The 20541-nt window shown below is 36.1% G+C and overlaps 1 protein-coding gene across 1 annotated transcript in view; it reads right to left on the reverse strand.

Moving 5' to 3' along the window:
• PTPRN2 (protein tyrosine phosphatase receptor type N2) overlaps positions 1-20541 on the reverse strand; it is a 530861-nt gene that overhangs the window by 16456 nt on the left and 493864 nt on the right. The window contains exons 18-19 of the mRNA XM_032234973.1: positions 11874-11927; positions 9726-9790 (exon numbers count right to left, since the gene is read on the reverse strand). Coding sequence (XP_032090864.1) covers positions 9726-9790; positions 11874-11927 — 119 coding nt within the window. The remainder of the gene's footprint in view (positions 1-9725; positions 9791-11873; positions 11928-20541) is intronic.

Here is a 20541-nt window from a genome sequence, read left to right on the forward strand (position 1 = left end):
GCCATGGCAATGGTATTCTTTGATACTTGTGCAATTCATGCTTTTAAGAAAAGGAAATGGAAAGAAAGATTGGACTTCAGGCCTTTGATCATTTGAACAACACTGGATCCTTAACCTGGGCCTCAAACTTCTCAGGCCAGACAAAGGAGGACTAGGCCTCACAGACCGGGCCTAGATTCCTGACAGAACAAAACCTTTGGTTGCCTCACAGTGTGACAGCCTGGGAAAGGCCCACCTCAGCAGGACGGGAGATGCCCGCTCTGCCCTTTGATCTTTCATTTAAACTGCCCATAGCCCAGGTCAGGGATTTCAGAGTGCACACCCCCAATGGCAGAGGGGAGCAGGTCAAGAACAGAATGGGGCTCTATCCAACCCAAAAAACCCTCCACTCCTTTCTTTGGCCAGTTTCACATGACTTACCTTGCATTGAACAGCACTAAACCCACACTTAAAATGGAATGTGACATTACATGCTACAATGGAGTCAATAAATGGCATTCTTCAGAGCTCTTGAAACAAAATCAATCCTTCTCTTAAGTGAGTAAAAGAATGAGGCTAGAAAATGTTTCTTGTTTACTATTCTATGTAAGAAATTGTATACATTTTCCAATCTCGTTCTCATTGCTCTCATTATAGCTCTTATTGCTGAAGACACAAATGGGCTTTACAAATGTTTAATGTAAGTGGCCAATCTTTTCTTTGCTGCCCCCCCATAAGTTTTATTTTGACTGAACAAAATACCACTTAAAATTCAATGTTCCAAACTCTAAAATACCCTTTTTCACAATGAATGCACAGTTCAGTGTATGCAAAACATGGATACATGATTAGTTCATTTTTAATTTGTCTATTAATTCCTTGGCTTGCTAATGAGGAAAAGAAACATTAGCTACTTTCTGTGTACAGCAAGGTGATAATACTAGAAATGAAAATGAGGTCAACCACTATCCTTCAATACTAAAAAGATGAAGGTAGGATTATAATATCTGATTATACTTATAAACATGCTCTTGTGGACAAACTGAATTAGAGGTTGTTCACTGCATCAAATTAGAACTAGAGAATTAGAATTAGAACTTGTATTAGGATTAGAGCAAAATTGGAAACATACTCACAATAAATATTCAATATGCAGAATGTTAAATGTGGTTGGCAGGTATTCGGCAAGCTAAACATAATGATCAAGAACACCCCCCCCCCTTGCTTGAAAATAAACGTTTTCGATCATTGTGTGCTACCTGCTCTAACATATACTGGCGAAACGTGGACACTAGCCTCACAATTGATAAAAAGTTACGAGTGGTGCAAAGAGCTATGGAAAGATATATGCTTGGCATTACAAGACAAAATAGAAAGACCTGCACTTGGATTAGAGAATAAACAAAAGTATACAACATCATCAAGAGAGTAGAAGAATTGAAATGGAAATGGGCTGGTCACATAGCAATAAGAACTGATGGCAGGTGGTCATAGAATGGCTTGCATTTGAAAAAAAGCATCCACAAAAGAGACCTAAAACAAGATGGATCGATGACTTCAGCAAGTATTGCGGGCATAATTCGCAAAAAAAAACCAAAACAAAAAAAACCTTAAGGCCATATTGGTTGGAAACCTGTGGAAGAGGATTCCATCCTTCAGTGAATAGACAATGGCTAGGATGATGATGATGATGATGATGATGATGATGATGCTGATGCAGACACTATGAGGATCGAGGGGTAGTGTTTCACAATACCTATCAAAAGTGCCTAAACAAACATTTTCTATTGATCATTTTGGTAGAGAGCTGATTTATTCCTACATTCCATATTGCAGATAATTTAGATAAGGAGTTATTACTCAGCTATCATCCCACAGACATAATGAAAAAGTAAATGGCTTCATAATAAAAATACCCATTATCCAGGATTAGTTTTTGGGCAAGAGATTTATTATTGTTTATTAACTAATGTAGCTCCATGTTAGACAGTGGTTAGATTGGGACTTTTGAAGTCCCATTGGTTCATGGAGTTCCATGAAAGATTGGGCTGAGTTTTTCCCCCTGTGAAATCTGGTTTTCTCTAGAAACTAATCCATGTCTATTAGCTACCCTACCAGTAAATCAGAAATTGGGTCAATTTCTTAAATAGGATTTTAGTATATGGTGGTTTTTAGAATTCTGAATCTTACATATTTTTTATAAATACTTATTTTTAGTTCAGAAATTCCTTGAGGAGTATATAGTTTACCACCTGATTTCAAAGGAATTAATCTTAAAAATTGTAATACAAGCTTAAATTGGACATCTAAATTTCTTAAACTGATCAGGATGCAATATAACACCATCAATATGCGAAGTGTTTTACAAGAACAAGAATAAAGATCTTGTTCTGAAAAGCTGATTGTAAAATTCCACAAAGAGGGGAGGCAAATAATTTCCTTCTGTTTAAATGCATGCATTTAGGGTCAAATGATGCAACCCTAAATATATTTATCACGTGATAAATGTGTTTCAGAATTCAATAGTAGTTTAACCTAAACATACAATTTTTGTCAAGACTTCGATGTAGCCATTCCAATGAAAAACAAATGATCTTTGACTCCACTGCTATTATTCTTGGAAGAAAAACATCCATTGGTTCCTTATGCACTACAGATTTAGGCAAGATGAAAGGATAAAAAACATAGACATGAATGTCTATCATGGAGAAAATAGAAAAGCAAATGTCTTATTTTCTAAAGTCGCTAGATGTTCTCTTTCATATTACTGAATTCCTCTCACACACATTTATCAGAAAGAAAGCAGATATCCTGTCAACAACACAAATCAAAACAGTACTGATGTTTCTTCATCTGACTGTCTCCGGATTACATACCCTGAGTTATCATTCATGGTCATGATGTAATTGAATAACATAAAACAGCAACTTAGGCATGTTTTTTTGGCAGCACGATGAGAGAATGCAGTATACTTTTCCTTTTACTGTGTGATGTAGTCCTTAAAAGTTGGTATCCTGTGCTTGCCATTGATTTTACATAGATATTATTAATACTATTAATTAACTAGAGGAAGGCAACAACATTAGAAAGGTTTGCTTTGTAGAAAAATGGGTTTGGAGAAGAAATCTGAAGAGATAGAAAGAAATGATAAAATTGTCCGGACATGCATGTTATCTATATAACACCAGTAGAGGGGAAAAGGTGGAGTTCCTTGAGAGAGAAGGATAAGTTGAGATAGTTGAGGACAGTAGAACTGGTGAAGCAGTTCCATGACCTTACACATCAGATCATCATGTATAAGATCATGATTGTAAGACAAATATGTGGATTTGTTTATATTTTTTCCTGTTTTGTTTTGTTTTAACAAAAAAGCATTTATTTTAAAATACCCACTATATACATTTTGGAATAATTCCCATGGAACTAGTGAGACCATGAAAAGTTCTTTGTATGAATTAAAAATAATATTAATTCAATATACACTATTCAAACACTATTTGATCAATATGTGAACAAAAGTGAAATCAGGTATGCCACAATACTGTTTCTTAGTATGAAAAATCTCAAGTACAACTGCTAGTCAATTTCATATAATTATAAATAATTACTATTTCAAATTAGGTAACCTGTGAATCAGTAAAAATTAATTGCAAAGAAAAAATACAGAGGAAGCAGATCATCCAAAAATGAGGTTTAAGTAATGAAGTTCTCAAGTTTTCAACATTCACACTAGCCAACCAGATGATTAATATATATGAGCACATTAAAAATTCTTACTTTCAGGAATAATCACATTTAGCATTTTCACTTTTTTAGCAAGTAATTAGGTATTGCTGACGCAATTCTGGGAGATTTGTGCATGAGATAAAATGTATTTCTTTTTGGAAGATGTAGAGAAAATTTGGAAAAATGGACAGAATACCCAGTAAAACAGTGATGAAATGTAGCAGAAAATCTTTCTTCCTGTCCTATTGACAAGATTTAAAAGTCCTAGAGATTCTAACATCAATCCAGTGGTGTGTTAGTCTGCCTGCTGTAGAAGTTCTGGCATCAAGAAAAAGCCAGAAACTAATTAAAAATAACCTTTGAAAATATCTGTTGATTGTATTTGATCACTACTGTAGTCATTATTGTAAAATTTAATGGCAAAAGCATTTTAAAAAATTACCTACTTCTTTGGAAACAGTGTAATATGCAAAATAAGAATGAACTGAATTTTGAACTTATTATTTGTGGTCCTTAAATATATGAATTTTAAAGATGTGAGTATTATGAGGTTCTCAAATGTTGTTGAGACTAAGACAATTAAAAAAAATATCAAGTAGCAGCCCATCTCATATGAAGTGATCCTAGGTGGCATTCAACCATTAAAATAAAATAATAAATAGTGTATATTTTGGAGTATAAGATGCACTTTCCCCCCCTAAAAGAGGGTGAAAATTAGAGTGTGTCTTATATACCAAATATAGTCCCGCCCACCCACTGGACTCCCATCCTTTGGCCTCTGCCTCCCAGCAATTTGCCTCCTTGCAGCAAACAGCAAACAGCCTGTTTCAGCTTCAGCACAGCCTGATTAACACAAGCAACTGATTGTTGGCTGGATCGGCCTCCCAACCACCATCTGTTTCAGGCTGCAGGGATTGCCATTGCCTATTGCCACCTCCACATGCCCCATTTTCAGCCTCTGTGCGCCCACTCTGATATTTTCACCACCTTGGGGTGGGGTGATCCTGAGCACCCCTCCTCCTCCTTCCCAGCCTCCTCTTCCTCCCACCCACCCCCTAACCCTTCAGCTGCATACACAGTTGCAATAATCACACTAGGAACCTCTCCAGAATGTGTGAGTACCTGTGCCATCCTAGCCTAGTTTTCCCATTTTGCATGGTCTCTTTGGAATAATCCATACAAGTGTTTCCACCATTGTAATTTATACACAATTGGCTTCTCCGTGCCCCATTTTCCACCCATTGCAATCCCTGCCACCAGAAATGGCCGAAAATGGGGTGCATGATAGCTGAAAATGGGGCACCCAGAGGCCGAAAATGGGGCACAGGGAGGTGGAAATAGGCTATGGCAATCCCTGCAACCAGAATCAGCTGATGTCGACCCAACCAACAATCAGTGCTAATCAGGGCTGTGCTGAAATGGGCTGTTTGCTGTTTGTTGCAAGGAGGCAAAGGCAGAATTTTTTTTCTCATACTAAACAGTCTATGGTAAAATTGAAACTGAAACAGGCTGTTTGCTGTTTGCTACAAAGAGGTAAATTGCTGGGAGGCAGTTTTTTTTTTTCTTGTTTTCCACCCCAGAAGCTAGGTGTGTCTTATACTCTGAAAAATACGGCATATAAAAACAATTGTTAAAAAACAGACCATATAGCCATTTTGTACTGGATAGATAGAACTGTCTCACAATATCTTTGGTTTCCTGGGACCCCCAAGCCTGATAACAAAGCCACATTTTCAGGCGATTTTGGAACATTAAAAGGACTTGTCAATCAGTCCTTGGTTGTTATCCTTCTTTACATATATAATATGGGCTTGCATCATTTGCTCTCAATTCACCACCCTCAGAAAAGCCTCAGAGAAGACTCTTCCTTCTCTTATTTGGCTTTTCCATGGAACTGCTTGCTACTTTGTTGGAAGGAAGGAAACTACGGTGAACTATGAGGAAAAATGCACCTCTGCCCTCTATTCTGGCATATCCCCAAGAACCCCTTCTCTCACCCATCAACTGTCAGTGCCCCTTGGCTAGCCCTATTTTGTCAGCAGGCATCTGAATTGCTTTCTTGTTCTTCCCTCACAAGCCATTATCATTAAGATAATTCAAATTTCGGCCTAGATTTCAAATCAGGCAATGGTGGCTTGCCCGTTAGGCCTTGTTGCCTGGTGATTGGTCACAGCGACCAAAAGGAAGGAGGAAAAATTGTGATATGCACCTGTTACCTTCCCTTGCTCCATGCAATCTACAAGGTTCTGGGAAGTGTAAGTGGAAAGCAAATTTCGATCCTACTGAGGTCGTAGCTGCTAGATTTTGGATGCATTCATAAATTAGCACATTTGAGATATATTGATTCAAGATTGTTGTTCTAAAATGCCTTGTTTCACCCAATTGAAGGTTACAAAGTATCAGACACAAGAATTTAACTAATATAAAGACTTACTTACTAAACTTACTTCAAGGGGGAGAATGTTCCATAAAATAAATGCCATGGCAGAGAAGGACAGTCTTCTGGGATTTGCCAATTGTAAATCCCTGGCAGATGAGACCTGAAGCATACCGCCTCTGCCAAAACAAATGGGACAGGCAGATGTAATTGGGCAGAGGTGATCCCTTAGATCACAGCTGTCAAACTCCCGGCCCATGGGTTGGATGTGTTCATGTGCTGGCCATGCCCACTCCTGGTTTAGAGAAGGGGAAAAAAGTCCCAATACATCACGTGATGTCGCTGTGACGATGTGAGTTTGACACCCCTGCCTTAGATAAATGCATTCCATGCTATGAAAAGCTTTAAAGATAAAAACCAGCATCTTGAATTGGACTCAGAAAGAAACTAGAAACCAAATGCTTCTGGATACTCTTTAAGAGTGAAATTAATTTCATTTGATTTCATTTATATTAAAATTGAAACTAAATATAATTTATTTAATTTCTGTCTGGTCATATATTTTAATACAGGTAATCCTTGACTTACAACAGTTAATTTAGTGATCATTTAATGTTACAATGGCACTGAAAAAAATGACTTATGACCATTTTTCACACTTATGATCATTGCAGCATCATATTCATGATGATCATAAAATTCACTTAACAACTGCCTTGCTGAGCAATATGCTGGGCTCAATTGTGATAATAATTTGAGGTCTACTTATATTTTTCTCCTCTCACAATATAGTATTATAACTGGATTACATATTTCAAAAGCCTCTGAAGACTCATCCACATTTTCTGAAGAGTGTGTGTAATCCTGGGGCCTTGGTATAGTTGTTCTGATTTATGATATTATACAAACCACAGTTAAATAAATCATGGCTTAATACAATGTATGGACATCTATGTTACTTAAACTATATTCCACTATTTCATTTCCACTTTCTATCCATGACAGTTCTGCCCCCAAATATTCCATAAAATAATATTACAGATTCAATAATCTAGCCTGCTCAGCATAGATTGTCCTATTCATGTTAGCGGTTGCAATCACTCACATCAAAACCAGTTACATCTGACAATCTTCTGGGAGATAAACCAATTTGGGTGCAATTCCAAGAATTCTCAGAGTGCTCGCATGCACTGTTATTAAGATGTGATTGCCAGACCCCAGCCATCCACACCAAAGTGAATTCTTTTTATCTTGTAATTTCTTGCCATTTTACCATCTCCTCCTCTGAAACAACCAGCAACTACTGAAAACTGAGAGGATTTTATCTATAGTACATGCAAATCAAACAGCTTTCTTTTGACTATGACATAAAATTTAAGTTACCTTGAATATATTAAAAAATTGTAAGAACAACAATAGGGTTGAATGTTATCTGGTCAGCAAAGTTTATAATCCAAGGTTTTACAAAATTGGAATACTAAAAAGCAATTTAAAAACAGTTTACTATTTGATTGCAAAGCCTTCAGAATAATCACAGTCTACTTGACTACTCAAAATATCTCCTGTCTGAAACATCTCCTGCCTCCTCTGTTCATAAGCTGATCAAGGCTGCACATAGTTCAGCCACTTCTTTCTTAGCCAACTTCTCTAGCTGATTTGAGTGCCTTTGAGAAAATGAAACAAAGCAGAAAACCCACAGAAGCATATGTCCATAAAAAAGCAGGCTTCAAGCCTTTGCATAGAAATCTGTGGCTAGCATGCTGTTGCTAGGAGACAACCACAGCAAATTCTCTAGTGGCCAAAGTGAACGACAGTGTAAATGCTTCCTAGTGGCAATCTTGTGTTCCATAAGACTTTGAAAACTTGGCTTTCCTCTCAGGCCTGGGGGAGGGCATGATTGTTGACCCCTGCCAGTTTTGGGGAATTTGTATTATTATATTGTAGGTTTTTTCATCTATCTATTTAAGAGGCACTTTGCAGTGTTATTTTTCTTTTGCTTTACAAGATTGAGAATTTTAATATAATATGTAAGCCATGCAGAAATACTTGAAGTCTAGCGGCCTCTAAATCTTACAAAATAAATATGTACAGTAGGTAAATAAACAAATAAATACACCTGGACACCCTCTAGTGGCCAGATTGAATAGCAACATATTTGGGAATTGATGCAAGTTAAATTCAATTCAAATGAGGTGTGTCACACTGTTGGTAAGTAACTTAGTAAAATTCCATCTCCCAAAAGCTTTACAGCAGTGAAATCCAAAACAGAGATTAAGATGTTCTGCCAGGCCAAAGAAAAACAAAAATTAAAAAAGGATCCATGCTCAAAACAAGTCTGGAAGAGCCCAAGAAAGGAAAGAAAGCCCAAAGAAAGCAGAGAATGCTATAAACCAGGATGATTCTTCAAGGCTGAGATCAGCCTAGGCAGAATGCTACAACCAGTAATGCAATTCTTAGACATCTCAATGAGCAAGCATTGAAGTACACAAACACCATCCCACAAATTCTCCAACAAATTCCACATTCCCAGAAAGAAAGACTGACAGTTAAATCTGCCCTCTCTTCTCATGTCTCAAAGTCCCCAGGACTTTCTGAGCATATCTGCTACTCTGGGCAGTCCACATGCTCAAGTAATACTGCATTCTGTATTACTTGTATAGACAGCAGAGGCAGCATCGAATCACAAATGTGGTGAGTTCAATAAAATGAAAGTCCCACTTAGAATTGGGAGAAGCACAATCAGGTTCAGAAGCAGTTGAAGCAAAAGCACTGGTGGAATGAAAGGCAGCTAAAATGAAGACACATCTAGCAGCCAAGAAAGAAAAAAAGAAAGCGGCCCAAACAACATTTGAGAGCTGGAACACATTGCTGTCAAATGCTCACACAAGTACCATACCAACCCATAGTCATTGAAACATGATAGAACAACAATCAGAACCAGAGGGATTAGAATATCTCAGTATTGTTAAAATGGAATTGTTTTCACATATTGAACTAAGGAGTCAATTATGTTTTGGGGCTTTATTAAACAATTTCACAATTAAAATAAAGTAGCAGTGAACTTCTGTGCCTGCTGTGTTCACTAATTTCTTATTTTGAATTTGTAAATAATTGCATGTAAATAATAACCATGCATTCAGATCTGCAGAAATATGTAATGTTTAGCACTATATGATGTAGGAATGGTGTCAGTTTCTGTTAGGGACTCAAGGAAACTCTTTGATCAGGAATACCTAAACTATCTTATTAAATTTAGGTAATAAAAACATGTAACTGATGGAATTCTTCAAACTTTAGCTTGAAAATGATCTCATGATTTCAGAATAACCACCAAACCGGAAAAGCTATTGAACGTAACTACATAGGTGAATGCAGCTGAGGAAATGGATACTTACAGACTTAAGCAAATAACACTAATTATGTATCTTCTACTTTCTCTTATTTGAAGTTACATAAATGATGAAAATACACAGCTTATACTTTTTGTATATGTCAAACACATTTATTAAAAAACCTTTTCAGAAAAAAAAATCAGCTTCAAATTCAGACAAAGGCAAATTCCCTCAAAATGCATCTGAGGCCCTTCTTATCAATAGGCCAGAATATTGCCGAACTCTAAAGCAGCATCACTTTTTACTCTCACCTTTGGCCATTTTATTGAGAACCATATCAATTAGGATGTAGGTTCCAGTTCTTCCTGCACCATCACTATAGACAATGAGAAAAAATCTAATTAATTCAATGTGCACAAAATCCTAACAAAATTAGAGTTTATCTTGATATGATGTAAATATAAGTGGGGGACTAACTTGTGATGGAGGAGCACATCATAAATTAGATAATAGTGACTCAAAAAAACTTCTCTAAAAATGAACTATTCATACATGATTTCTTGGTTCGAATAAATAATTTTTTTCTCTAAAGACAAAAATAAACCTTTGAGAAGAGTGTTATTTAATATTTTACTCAACACAAATAAGTATTGAAACCTGCATGCATAATGAAAAGCTGTTCAACTTGGTCCATAAGAAAAACCAAATAGAGGAAAAAGCATTTTCCCCAAATGATAGCTCTCTTTAAATTTCCAGGAACTTTCCTGGCTTTGCAAGCTGACCTGCTTCTCCTCCTGCTGTGAAAAACCTTTTGTTATTTAAAGGGCATATTATTCTTCACGGAGAAATTGGATACTAGCCACCTGAGCCTAGAAAAAGATATGGCTAGCTACTTTCTTCTTTTCATCTCTACAGAAAAACTGCTGCAATTAAAAAAAAAAGATGCTATTCATATTCTGTACATTATTTTTAACCTGCTCAGGGCATTACTGTTCAGGAATGACAACAAAAATGGAGATTTGTCATAGAAAGTATAAATATGTCAAGATTTGTAATCTGAATACTGTCTTCACTGCCTTCAAAAGAGACCAGCTTTTATCTGGAAATGTGATTCCTTTTGTATCTCTTGTGAGCAAACATTATTAAGATTTCAGCAATTTTCCTTTTGTTCTTCTCCCCACTTTCTAACCTATTATGGGCTTTTTGACAATACTTCCATGAAAGAGAATGAGTCATTGGAAGTGATTTCTCATTTTAATATTTCTTAACATATAAGAAGGTTTTGAGGCATTGCAGAAAGAAAAAAGATATGACAATAATAGTGAAATGTTGTGTTCAATTTGAGCGAAAAGTAATTTCCTGTATCAGATTAAACAACCACAGAATGATACTTGAATGTCACTACAAAAGGGACTCAAAATAAATAAAAAATGAAAACAAAGAGACATTTTTGTTTATTAAAATAATAGATTTGGTCATAATAATGTACATAAACTTTAAAAAACCCACATGCCTGTGCCTATAAAAATCACTTACATGATAATTCTAATGCATTTTTGTAAATAATGTGATTCTTGGATTAAATATTCAACCTGCACATTCTGTGATAACCCAAAATATATACATTATTCTTTTAGGAATCCATTTTTCAGCTGGGTCATGAAGTATTTCTTATTGTCATAAAGAATGACAAAAGTTATTTTACCACCAATTTATTTCTATCTATCTCTACAGAAAAACTGCTGCAATTAAAAAAAAGATGCTATTCATATTCTGTACATTATTTTTAACCTGCTCAGGGCATTACTGTTCAGGAATGACAACAAAAATGGAGATTTGTCATAGAAACATTTTCATAATATAAAAAGAAGTAGTTTCTTCTACTTCTTCAAAGTTTGTTAAACTGTGTGGCAAAACAGCCTCAGAAGATAAGGCCAGTCTGAATTTTCTACAAAACATAATTGTGAATAGATCACAATATACATATACATGGTAATTATGCCTTATTATTGCACTATGAACAAAAAATATGAAGGTTTTAAAAAAATGCAATTCAATAACAGAGATGAAAAGGGGTAAGTATTTTGGCAGTAGTATAATCCTATGCATATTTACCAAGAAGTAAATTCAACTTGACTCAATACTCTTTTTGCCCATGCAAAAATATGTACAATTGCAGTATTTATATGCTACATATTACTAAAAAGAAACAATTTCTGTAGTGGTTAAGGTGAGAGCTGAACATTAGTTTTAGATAATTTAAGATAAATCTCTTCTTAAGGCATCAGTCTATACATGAGAATTGTCAAGATTTTCTGTATTTATAAGAAACTCATAGCAGCAGAAAATATGAATGAAGTAGTCAGAATTATAATGCATTTAATTTGATTATTTAATAAATCAATGTACAAAGCTATTAATCTGTCATTAATATGTATATTAAAAAAAATTATACTTGCCTGCAATGTACAACTATTGGACAAGAACGGCCCCTGTAGCACTTGTTTATTTTTCTGCAATAAAAAAACAAAGATGTTGTTAAATATTAATATTTATCTAAAAACATAATACTTTTCAGGAATCATAAAAAATTAAGTCCTAAATACATATTTATTAAAATAATAGAATAACAGGTGTAATCTTTAAAATATTATCCTGGCACAAGAGTAACATGAATTAGTAAAGGTGTTTTATAATGCTTACAGAATTTTAATCTAGATTAATTTGTTATCAACTAAATCCTTCATTTCATTTTCACTGCTATTTAAATTATTGTAGAGCTTGTTTAGATTTGGTTAGCACAATGTATGAACTCAATCATTGTGGATTCTAAGCTATATGCAAGTTTTAATATTATGTGTGACATCAGGCTTCTTCAACAATAAAACAAATTTTTAACTTAGCATGATTTGTGATGCCAACACACAGAATCATAATTTCCTCACAACCTTAAATACCATGTTATTCCAAATGTTCCTTGTCTGTAGTATATTCTCCTGAATTGTTGAACGAAAGACAGTATGTGTTCTTAAACAGCAATAAAAAAGTAATAAAAAGGGTGCTTTCCTTTTCTTCTGCATTTCCTACATTAGTAATACAAATGACAACAATTCTGGCTTTGGTTAAAGTGTGTATTAACAGTTCACTTTCAGCTCTGAAGCAGTATTAGCAGAGTTCTGCTTCAAAAGCTAATACAGTTTCACTGAGAACTTTTGCTTTGAAAGGTGATACATATGTTCCTAAATAAATCAAGGCTTAAAAGCTACTGCCTTAGGAATATATTTCTTAATTCACAGGATAATAAATACCCCCATCCCTAATTTTGCATATAATAACTGCTAGATTTATATAGTACATTTTATTTTCTAATCTTTTCAAATATACAAACAAATATATTCTGAGACTTTAAACACCTCAAAACAGAATTTCAGTGTGGACACAGACACATGCATGCACACTCAATATTTTATAGGCATAATTCAAAATATTGTTTTTAGCTAAAAATTCCTAAATGACTTAGATATTTTATTATTTCCCTTTTATAGGTATACGTATACGTGTAAATTTACACATGCACACATATATGTCTAGCAAGTAGTACCAGATTTATTTTTTGTAGAAATCTTTTCTGTGTAAAATAAATATATATTTCCCTGTTTCCTAATTTGAGAATAACTGCCTCTAAGTAAAAAAAAATGGAATTAATCAATTCACATTTATTCCAATTCATGATTGAAAAAGAATAATTAGCTTGAAAAGATCAGGAAAGAATTAACTCAAACCAGCATTAACATTCTAATGATTTACAAGTTTACATAAAGAATATAACAAATCAATCGTTTTTCTCTGATTTAAGTATCTTCAGTTAAAGATAAGAGAAGACAGAGTGAGAAGTAGCTGTGTTATGATGAATAGGAGGAAGAAGAACACCTTAGGGAAAGATCAAGACCTGACGTCCAAAATTCATTTTTGATGAGAACGAGGAGCATAGAGTTAGACATCAGAATGGAATAAAAATAAAACTGTATAAATCATGCATAACTATGCAGGAAAATAATTTAGTGCCAAATTGAAGAAGCTATGTAACACTTTGAAGCGAATGCAATAGTAACTGATGTTGGCCTTAATGACAAGTATAACATTTCAGACAAAGGCTATATAGAACAATAGTTTCCTGAGCTGGGTTCAGGACATGTCAGAACAAAGAAAACAGATTTCCTGTAAACTGATAGGTAAACTGTGGAGTCATTTGGTGGTCCTAATTTAAGATAGTTCATTTGCTCATATGAAGGGATTTTTTTTAAAAAAAATACTGCCTGTGAGATTATAGGACAATCTCCTCTGTGCCATTGTGGGAAGGAAATCATCCCATTCAAGTAAGCATTCCCTTCCGTGTACTAGAAATTCCACCCATTCAAAAAACAAAATGTACTAGTTACCATCTTTAAAGCCCAATATGGCAAAAAGCTGGGCTACCTGTGGGAGCACCTTTCCCTAAGGATACTTACCTGTCCTAGATAAGGTGGGCACATTTCTGGTTTCTTTTCCCCAAATACTGCCATCTAGTGGGAAACAGGAAACATGCTTTTCCTGTGGCAGCCCCTGCCCTGTGGAATATTTTGCTCCTTGAAGTTTGGCAGGTGTTTGTCTTCCTAGCCTTCTGTAAAGTGCCTGCCTTCTAATCCAAGCATTTGGAAAAGACCAGATAATCACACATCACTGTGGATTGATGCCAAGTTTTTTTTTGTTTTTATTATTTTATGTTTTAGAGTTTTTAAAATGATTTTATTGGAAGCTACCCAGGTTGTCTTAAATACGGGCGGCTATATAAATGTTTTAAATAAATAAACAAACAAATAAACAAAACCTTCCTCTTTGTGACTGCGATTTTAATTAAACAAAAAGCCAGTTGACATGGACTTCCGGTTGTTGTTGTAGTGGGATTGGTCATACGGGGCAGGTCTCCATGCTCTCATTCTGAGTTCTCTCTGTCGGTGGGCTCTGAAAGGAGCCAAAGCTGCCCTATAGGGGTGGTGAAGCAAAGAGGGGCACCCTGTGAGTTTGCGGAGAGTCACAGCTCTCCTGTCTGATGTGGGATTCTTTTTCCCTCTTAGCCACAGTGAGGAGAAGAGGCAGCCTAAAGATGCTACAATGTTAGGAAACCGAGGAACAATTAAGAGTGATGCTGGAGTGAAGTAGGTGAACAGTGACTGAAACTGGGGGAGAGGATAATTTAGAACTATTTGTTCAGAACTATTTGTTAAAGCAGTGATTAAGCATTCTGAGAAAAACACTAGACCTGAAGGAAAAGATGCAAAGAGAGGAAAACAATAAATCTTTAAAAACAGAAAATTGGACTATTAAACTGGGAAGACTTGGAAATGTGAAGGCATTTAAAAATGCTAGAATTATCTATTTAAAAAAATTATCCCATTTTGATAATTGAATTACCATTAATTAAAATTATATTGATTAGTGGCAACACAGAAGTTTAAGTTGAGAGCGCCACCTGATGACGAAAGGAAAATATGTAAGTCTGGGAATACTTATATGAATTGAGAAAATATTTATTAGATTATATCTAACTATCTCATGACTATTGGAGACTCAAATATGAGAACAAGGAAGTTATTTAATTAAAATGATCCCTGAAGATTGAAGCTGTAAAGGGGACGTAAAGAGGCTTTTGATAACTTCTGGGACTATATAAACCAAACTGATTTAACCTATGGGATACAAAGAACTGTGATGAGTGTACTTCTTGAAAGGCAACTTTAGGTCTGAGTAAGTGGTTCTAGGACTACTGGACAAAAGTAGGATTTTAAAAACCAAATAAGATGCTTCGTAAGGAATAAATGAGTGGAATTTTGAACGAGATGATGCTGATTTTCCAAAGCACAAGGACGTAATAGAAAATGATTTAAGGAGATTATGGAAAAAATGGAAAATACTATACAAGAGATGATAAGTAAAGTTCAAGACGCCCAGCAAAGGGAGGTATTAACAGAGGAATTGGAGGAAAAGATTGAACCAAAGAACCAGTGAACAAAAAAAGAAGACAAAGAGATAATAATAAAAATAACAGTAATTGATGAATTAAATCAGGGGGAAAACATTTTAAGAGAGTTGAAAAGAGAATTTGAGATACAGGAAGACACTTTTGAAAGGGAGGGGCCTGGGCAAATATTTTGGAAGGGGGTAGAGATGGGAGAAATACTTAGACTGAATAACCAAGAAGTAGACTGAAGATCCAAGAGAGGAATATGGGAGGCAAGTCAAAAAAAGCATAGCAACAAAATATTGAAGTGGGCAAGAGATGATGGATAGAAAGGAAAGAATTTCACTTTTTTGTTGATGTTCTGATTTATTTTTTTTCTTCTCTTTCTTTCCCTTCTTTTTTAGAATGGTGGCATGATTAGAAGTTAGATAGGATAGAAAGAAAACATCTTTTAATAAAAGAGTGACATGATTAAAAGTTTGAATACAGATAGAAATATGAGAATGTGGGAATATTAGTGTATATATTTTACATAATAAAAGCAACAACTAAAGGGAAGCTTAGAAATTGAATGGCGCTATTATTATGTATGATTAAATAATATTGTAAGTGGCATTAGAGCAATATATTAAAACATGGAATAATTAAATAATTATAGACTATAATTTAATAAAAATGTGTATTATTATTAGAAATATATAAGTTGGTTGAATGTAATAACTATGATCAATTTTACTAGTTCTATCTGTATTAGAATGTATGACACCCAGGTGCCACACTGTTCACGCATTGATACGTATATGTAAAACAAAACAAAACTTGAAACAAAAAAAAAGCCAGTTGACATGGTAAATCCCCTCCCCCAAAAAACCCAGTCAGCAATGTCACACTCCAGAACATTCTTTTGGCCATCCAGCTAATTGCAGATTCTAATAATTCCTACAGGGTAGCTCTGTCCCTGGGTGAAACAGAGGAAGGGTTATCAAGTAACCATCCCCAATTTTGTAGATTACCTTTAATTACTGTGATTGTGTGCTGTGCTCTCAAATGAATTTTTGCCTCTGCTTTAACCAATTCACCCCAAGTGTTCTTTTGAAAACCCAGTCCAGATTGAATCCAGAATTTTCTTCTAATAATTGGCAACCCAGATAGGACCTTAGGCTGACCTGGAGGAGAGGACCCAATTCAGGTCACTTCACCCAGTCAATACTAGATAATTTGTCTTGAGGGTCATGCCTGGATTCTGCCCATTTCAGCACAGATAGTTAAGACAGTTTTGGTTTGGGGCTAAACAGTTGCTTGAACCAGAGGCCTCACTGTTGAAAATACCAAACAAAATCTGTGTTTCATAACCACAGTGTGTGAGAGATTCCCCTTTCATGCTGCCCATAGATTGCATTCTGTGTCCGTTCAACTGCACCCAAACTCCTGAGGTGAGGTGGTGTTGGATCGGTTTGAAGGATTCAGCATTGTGAGATTGTGTGCTTAACTTTATCTAGGCAACTGCCAGCCTGGTCTCGGAATCAAAAAAAGGAAAGGAGTGCAGGGTGCCTGAAAATTGTAGGTGGAGAGGAGGTGGCAGTACCTAAGAAAGTCCTCTCTAGGCTCATGGTTCTTGCGAGTACAAGGTAGAGAAGTGTATTATTTTATGGGTCCCCAACCCCAAACCCAGGGACACAAACCACTACCAGGATGTGCCTATTTGGAACTGGGACATACGAGTGGTGGGTCAGTGCACACATGAATTACGGCTTGCACAAGCAAAGGACCAGCATGTGTACACACATGCACACAGCTCAACTTGCATAAGTTGAGCTGTGCACGCATATGCATGTGTACCAGCCTGCTGTTCGTGCAACTCTAGCTGCATGTAAGTGCCACCTGTCGCTTGGGTGGCCTGGTCCCCCTCTCCACCCTCATCTGGGCCACCAAGTCACAACAGTTGGGGACTGCTACACATGGGACTCTTTCTTGGAGTGTGTGACACTCCAAAAGGTCAGGAAACACGTTTCAGGTAGAGTGACTGAGTACGGCCTATATTGGAGGTGTCCCCAGCTTCCCCTCTGAAAAGGAACTTGCCTGCTTGTTGCTTGGGATGGAGGGAAAATGCCTGTCCAGGAAGAAGTGAAGAAAAGCCATGCATAGTGATAGTATAGGAAATGGAAAAAATAGCAAATAGCAAACAAACAAACAAACAAGACAAAAAAATGAGACTGATAATCTGTTTTCACCACAAATGGGTGCTTTCAACTAACCTAAAATCTAAAGCACTCTCTTGAACAGAAAAAGAATGTTTTTTTAAGTTTAAAAAGGAGTCATGGTGGTGCGGTAGTTAGAATGCAGTACTGCCTTTTAATCCTCATCAGCTCAAGGTTGACAGCCTTCTGAGGTTGATAAAATGAGGACCCAGATTGTTGGGGGCAATAGGCTGACTCTATAAATTGCTTAGAGGGGGCTGTAAAGCAATGTGAAGCGGTATATAAGTCTAAGGGCTATAATTATTGCTAAAATTAAAGCAGAGTGAAAATTGCAAAGTTTAAGTTCTATAGAAGAAAAATGTCTGTTCATTATGTTAAAACTTAAGAGCTCTGGTCTTTTCTTTCTTTATCCCTTGTGTGAGCCTATTTTTTTAGTTGTTGATGTATATATGTGAGGTATGTGCTTTTGGAGTAAGGGGGAGTTGATATGAAATGGTGAGTTGATTGCACTGTTGGTAGCTGATGCATAAAACCTATAGAAAAACATATAGAGAACCTTCCCTCAATACTCTTATCTTATCTGGCTTACAAACTGTCAAATAGTTTGGAGGCTGAGGATGGGAACCTTTTGATTACTATCTCCTCCCCAAATGCATTAGGTGCCCCTTCAGCCCATTCTTAATGGGATGAGAATTTTGGATGGGAATACTAAAGGGAAATTAATAGCACCTTTATATATGGTGCAACATTTGCGAGCCAGTAGGGAAGGTAAGTGAATACCAGCCCTGCCTAAGCATACCCTCTCTTCTTCTGAGCTTAATGTGCGTCCATTTGACTCTTCCTGGGGATTGTGGCAACAGGCTAATGTCCAAACCAGGGAATCCATTCCCTACTGGCACAAGGCTGGAAAAAAGCTCCCATCAAACATTTTAAAGGTTTCTTAAGTAGCAAATCTGCTTCCTGCTTCCTTCCTTCAATAAATCATTGAAAAGGTGGAGATCACCATGGGACCTAGCCATACTGAATTCCACTCAGCAATCTGTTGACCTTCTCCCAGTCTGTCTAACAAAATACCTTTCCCCAGGAGGGGAAGGTTTGATTCTCCATTTGTGGAAGCTAGAACCTGATGTTTTTGTGCTGGTGGTAACAACTGAGGAGCAGATCTGAAAACGCCCCAGATCATCAGTGTAAAACCTTGGAAGCGTACTCAGTAACAGAGTTGGCACTACTAGGCTTGGATGTAAGGTCTGTGTGTACGTGCATGTGTGTGTGTGTGTGTGTGTGTGTTTGTGTGCACATGTGTATGTGTTTATGGAAAACAACAATGGCTAATGTCTTTTTGACCCAGTAGATTTCAATAGGAACCTATGTGGAAGACTACAATCACTTCAAGAGGAATGCTCCAAATTACTGATAGTTACAGCATTGAGCCAGTTTAAATCAAAGCTGAAGGAGTCAGAATGCTTGCCTGGCTCTCTCCTGTGCCTCTTCTTCCTGCTGACCACTGCAAATACAGATAACAACCTACCTGCATTTCAGCTATCAGAATGCCATCACTGAATAGTAGTACAACTGTGGGATTATACACACAGACACACACCACAGTGTTACTGAGCAAATTGCTACCTCATCTATAAATTTTCTTCCTGTAAAACAGGAATAGTTGCAATCTCCTGTATAAAGTTTCTGTAAGCATACACTGTACATTTAAGTTGTTAAGAAATACAGTTTATATGAGAAATACTTATTTAGAAAATAAATCCAACTGCATTAATAGATTTAATATGCTTTTTAGGGTACAATCTTCATAAGATCTTTTCTTTTTATAAGAGATTATGGAGAGCACCTTCTCTAAGCATGGTATTATAAAATAAATCTGTGGCAGACCATGCTTTAAATAATAGAATTAAAGACAGAAATCTTTAGTAGGAAAATCAGGCAGCGTGATACCTGCACTGAAGAGATTTGTTCATAGCCAATAATACTATCCATCTAATCCTCAGAAATATTTGCATGTTGCCTGGGAAGCATTCTCATTTTCAGAATGTCTTCATAATTTTCAGTATTTCTTAAGTCATCCAGCTTTTCTTCCAAATGACCAATGAGAAAAAAACAACCTGGCACCTAGCTAATGCACACCATTATTTTTCACTGTAAAAATAAAACCACATCTCCCTTCTTAGTTCACGAAGGCTGATAGCAAGGAGGCACACCTGAACTCTAGCAGGGAGAGACTGGGACAAGGCAAGAATTTTCATCAACAGGAAAATTTTCTGCCCTGCAACTCCAGCATTTTGTACTGTAAAACTGTCTTTGCAATGCTAAAAGCAAAGTGGAGCTGAGTCAAAAGTTAATTAGCTCAGCTGTAGAAGGTAACTGTATAAAAGGGGCTCTAGCCAGGCAGGTGGAAAGGGCCTAAGGCTTATTAGGTAAAAGTGTTTGATCTAGTGGAATAATACAATAGAGTAAATAACTAAATTGCATATTAAAGAACAGGCATTATCTAACACTAAATACAAACTGAAATGAAATCTATCAGCAAGCAAAAGATGTAAATTTCATGTGTGTGTATGTATACCATCTGTGTGTACACACACACATATACATATGTATATGTATGGATGAATACACTCATATATGAGTTTCAATCAATAAATGGTTAAAAAAGCATGGTCATGGTTTTACAAACACAACACAGTAATAAAAGACTTCATTTTCCAATTGGCAATCCATTTACACTTGTTATCCTTGGCACACAAAAAAGTCATTTTACTGTTGCAGTGACATTTAGGTTTGCATTGAAAGTGTGTATGGAATGCAACAAATGTCTGGTGTTTCTATATCATCCTAGATTTTATAGCAGCAGATGAATTAAAGGGTTCATCAACTCAGACTTGAACAGCTTTATTTCTGAAGATAGCTTGAGGCTTT

Source organism: Thamnophis elegans, chromosome Z, assembly GCF_009769535.1.
Source record: "Thamnophis elegans isolate rThaEle1 chromosome Z, rThaEle1.pri, whole genome shotgun sequence".
NCBI classification, from domain to species: domain Eukaryota; kingdom Metazoa; phylum Chordata; class Lepidosauria; order Squamata; family Colubridae; genus Thamnophis; species Thamnophis elegans.